Raw genomic sequence first — 5,000 nt, 5'->3', positions numbered from 1 at the left:
TCTTCATTCGATCTGTTTACAACTTTTATTTCTTGACAGTTTCCCAGCGGAACCCCGCTGTTTTCTTTGGGATCTGTCCACAATTTATCATAGTTGATTAACAAATTGCTCGTCAGACACCCTTTTCGCTTCACAATCGCATTGAATGATTTTCTCAAACAGTTTCATCTTCATTTCACATTTCTTTACCGGTCGGTTCCCAGCCCTTTCCCATCTCCATCTCCATTTCTCTTCCCGCTTCTGATTTTATTTTTCTGTTTTATCGCTCTGCAAATCACTTCCTTATTTTCGCGAGCGCCCTGCAACTTCCTCGTCATTAAATCTTCCTCACATGAAGAAAAGCTGTGTCTCCGGGCGTGTTTATCCTCGTGGCGCTGATGAGAAACGATGGCACGACAAACACTGTTTATCGATGTTCTATTATTTCCGCCTAACCTATTGCGGATATTAATATACCAGCGACTTACACTTCCCGGAACACGACCCTCAGAGACCACCTACGCGGGGCTCTGTATCTGCCGATGATAAATACAGAAGTCTTAGATAAAATAGTGTTTACTGCCTAAACGTAAATAGTGTTGCCAGGCTGAGCGGCCTGAGAGGAAGGCTGCTCGCGCTCTGAAACAGTCTTGCCAGGTAAGTATACCGGCGCAGTGTTGCCAAGGTGAGTACCACTCGGGTGCCAAATTTACTAATTGAAGAGGCGCTTCAGAATAAGGAAACGCCTCTCTTATTCGTTATAATCATCCTTATTATGAAATTATCAGCGCTATAATTCCATTATATGAATTAGTACCTTGCTATCATTATTATAATTATTATTATCATTGCATTATTATCATAATTATGATGTCAGTCATTATTACTATTATCATTACCATTACTATTGTCATCATCATTATTAGTTATTGTTATTATTGTTGTTATTATTGGTATTATTATTATTGCTATTATTTTTATGGTGTCATTTTCATTTTATCATTATACTTATCAGTGTTATGGTTATTGCTGGTATTGTTATTATTATTAATATAAATGTGTATCATTATTTTAATATTGACATCATTGTTATTTATATAATTTTGATACCTTAATTATTATTATCATTATTAGTATCATCATCATCATCATCATCATCATCATTACTATTATTATAAATATCACCATCATTAATACTTTTATTATTAGTATTATTGTTATTATCATTAATATTATCACATAATTGTTATAACTACTATCATTATTATTACAATTAGTGGATGTTTTGTTCTTACTGCCGTTGTTATTGTCATTATAATCATCACGAGTCTCACTGGAAAGGCGTTGGCAATAATAATAATAACCATTATTATTATAATAACAATAACCATTATTATTATTACAATAATAACCATTATTATTATTATCATTATATTAATAACCGTTACTATATTGCCCATAGCAACGCGGAGGTATAGCCGTGGAATAACAACTACTATGATATCAGTGTATTGTTGTTAAAGGATTATAGACCTTATTCAGATTTCCAGATCTAAAAGGAGAAAACTAAGCCGCCCAACAACAGAGATGTTGCAATGAAAAAAATCGAGTATTTGCAACATCAAAATTGATATCGATCTCATCTGAACATACTAAATGAATAAAGAAAATGCAACACCTCATTAAAAACAGAGTTGCAAATTTCTTTTCCTCTTCCAGCAATCTACTGCCAAATCTGGTTGCCAAAATTGCTCGTTCAATGTATTTGCAAGAAAAGAAAGACGCCTGATTTTCTTTTCCCATCAAAACGGTTAAAGTCACGTCCCTTTGTTCTCTTTCTAAACAGTAAGCAATTGAATGTTAAAGAAACAAAATGATGATGAAGCCAGTCGAATGGAAGACTCATGATGCCATTGTATGCATGATGTAATTGTAATTGCTATCATAGAAATGATAATGATGATAACAAAAGTGATATTAAACAATGATAAAAAGGATCACTATAAATGATTATGATATTACAACCAACAGTAATAATGATGATAATGAGAATTACATTGCAATCCCCCTTTTCAAGTAAACTGATAGCGTCCGTCTCCCTATCTGGCATTGCTAATGAACAATTCAAGGAATCCTGGATCCGGATCATGATCCAGATCGCCACCAAAGGTTAATGGCATCTAAGTTAGGCTAAGACGCACTTTTTGTAAGAAAAAAAAATCCGTTCATAACATCATAATCCGGATCAACACCTAAATTTAGTAGCATCCGTTGGGCCAAGACGCATCTCTCGTAAACATTTAATTAAAATCGGCTAACCCGACTAACCATCGCTAACAAAAACATAATCTCCTTGGCGGATAATAATAATAATGATAATAATAATGATAATAAAAGTGATAATGATGACAAAAATATAAATAACAATGATAATCATGATAATATCAACAAAAATAATATTAAGAACAATAAAGATGATGAATATATTAATAATGAAAGCTATGATGATGATAAAGGTAATACAGTAATAATTATGATAATGATCATAATAGTTATGATAGTAATTAGGATAGTAATGATAATGATGATAAAAGAGAAATGATAATGATGATAAAAATTATAATGATCAAAGTATTACTACCAATGATGATAACAAAAAAGGCAATAATGATAGAAATAATGATAGTGACAATATCAATATTAACAATAATAAAACTAATAATATTAACAATAATGATAATGATGATAATAACAATAATGACAATATTAATAATAGTAACAGTAATGATGATATTAATGTAACATTAACATTAATAGAATAATAATATTATTAATAATAATGCTAATGATGATAATGGTGAAAACAGTAATAATAATATTATTAATAATAATAGTAATAATAATAACAATGATAATAATAATGATAATAAAAATAACATTAATGAAGTAGTAATAATAGAAATAATAATAACGATAATGATAATAATAATAATAATAATGATATTAATGATGATAATTATAGTAATGATAATGAGGATAATGATGGTAATGATAATGATAATAATAGTTTTAATAGCAACAACAATGATAATAGTGACAATAACGATAATAGTAATAATAATAATGATATTCATAATAATGATGATAGTGACGATAATAATAATAATAATGATAATAATAATAATAACCATATGACACATAATAATGATGGTAATGTTGATAATAATGATAATAATGATGATCAAATAATAATGATAATAATGATATTAATGATGATCAAATAATAATGATAATAATTATAATAATGGTAATGATAATAGTAATAATAATAACAATGAAAATGATAACGATAGTAATAACAGTAGTAATTGTTATAATACTAATAAAGATCATAATAATGGTTAATGATAATAATATGGTAATAATAATAATAATGACAACTACAGAAAAAGGACCAGCTTTTGATATATAAAATATTACTTGAAGACTGCAAATCAAATCATCGTAATCTAAGCATGGCTTGGACTGCCTTCCACAGTGTACCTCAGCTAGATTCTGATGTCTCTACAACTTATGTAAGATATTAGCCATCAATAATTAAAGTAAATTTGCCATTGTGGAGAAGGACTTTATCGCCTGAATCAAATCAAATCCTATTAACATGAGAAGTGGGATTTCCCAAGGCGACTTTCTGTCACCAATACTCTTCTGCTGCATTGATATCCTTATTACCTGAATTGAGTAATACTGGCTATGGATATATGGTCAGGAATAAAAGCGTAAATCCTTTATTTATTTTTGGATGATCTTAATGCTAAAGATGGCAACGTTCTAGGACTACAAACAGTTAAGAAATGACAATATTGGCCCGTTTTTTGGACTAGACAAATGCAGAAATGCAACATTTACGAGGGGAAGAATAGTTAAATCGCCGGACGTGAACCTCGAAAAAATAACGTAATTAGAAATCTGGAAGAAACATACAAATATCTTATTAACGAAGGTAACAGGGCACAACTTGCTAACATGAAGGAGGTTAAAAAGGGATGCTATCGAGGAATACATATTGTACTGAGATCAGAAATAAAGTCAGCTAACGAAATAGAAGCGTAATGCCAGCTGTGACATCCAGCTTCAATATAATGAACTGAAACTTGTCTGACATAAAAAGAATTGACACAAAAATCCGTAAACTGTTAAACTATAACAGGATGCACTGCCCAGAATCAGATGTTATATACATTATATACCTAGAAGGGAAGTGGTAAACCCTTGTTCAGCTTGAATTATTCTGGACTACAAAAACATCTAGAGACTAGCGATGATTGCATATTGTAATTGGTAACTATGAGCAAGAAGGCACATTCCACCGGTAAAGAGAGTAATAGATTTGTAACAGAACTGAATTATAGAAACGCACCATCGAGGGTCTAGAAAGCACCAAACAAGCAAATTGTAAAAAAGGGCCACAAAAGAAGGCATCAAAAAGATCAGAGAAAATTAGGAATTTAAGTCATGCATGATATCAATACAATACAATAAACGCCCATCAGTGGCTACAAGGAGCAGGATTGAAAGCCGAAAGAACAGGGCTGCTCAAGAGCGACGCCTGTTTACCAGAAATTAACAACCAAAGATCACAAAGGAACTGACTCAGAATGTCTATCTTTAGACAAGTATGATGAAGCCACAGACCATCTGGTATCAGGGTGCTTAGTTCTAACGCCCGGTGAGAATGATGACAAGACGCGATCGAATAGGACATCTTCATCAGAAATTATACCAACTCTACGGCCTTTCATGCGCAGGCCACTGGTACGAGCGCAAACCTTCGTCAGAAAATTATCGTTATTATCTTATGGGACTTTGAATACAAGCAGAATTATACAGGCAAATAGGCCAGATAATAATGGATCTCGGTTGTGTCCAATTGAATGTAAGCGAAATAAACTGCGTAGTGGTGTAAGTAAACCCTTTTCATTGCCTCTGAAAAACAACAATAATTATGATAATGGAAACTA

General features: G+C 31.5%; 1 protein-coding gene across 4 annotated transcripts in view; it reads right to left on the bottom strand.

The window, feature by feature from the left end:
• LOC113807034 (uncharacterized) overlaps positions 1–600 on the bottom strand; it is a 2,787-nt gene extending 2,187 nt beyond the window's left edge. The window contains exon 1 of one of the 4 annotated variants that reach the window (XM_027358190.2): positions 468–600. Coding sequence is in view for 1 of the 4 variants with exons in the window: in XM_027358188.2 (XP_027213989.2) it covers positions 332–333 (2 nt within the window). In the remaining 3 variants the exon portion in view is untranslated. Of the gene's footprint in view, positions 301–331; positions 381–467 lie in introns of those variants that run through there. The other 3 variants (XM_027358188.2, XM_027358191.2, XM_027358185.2) reach the window with 3 other exon arrangements.
• Positions 601–5,000: the final 4,400 nt, after the last annotated feature.

Source organism: Penaeus vannamei, chromosome 2, assembly GCF_042767895.1.
Source record: "Penaeus vannamei isolate JL-2024 chromosome 2, ASM4276789v1, whole genome shotgun sequence".
NCBI classification, from domain to species: domain Eukaryota; kingdom Metazoa; phylum Arthropoda; class Malacostraca; order Decapoda; family Penaeidae; genus Penaeus; species Penaeus vannamei.
Note: the sequence above shows the minus strand (reverse complement) of the source record. Positions and strands in the feature narration are given on the sequence as shown.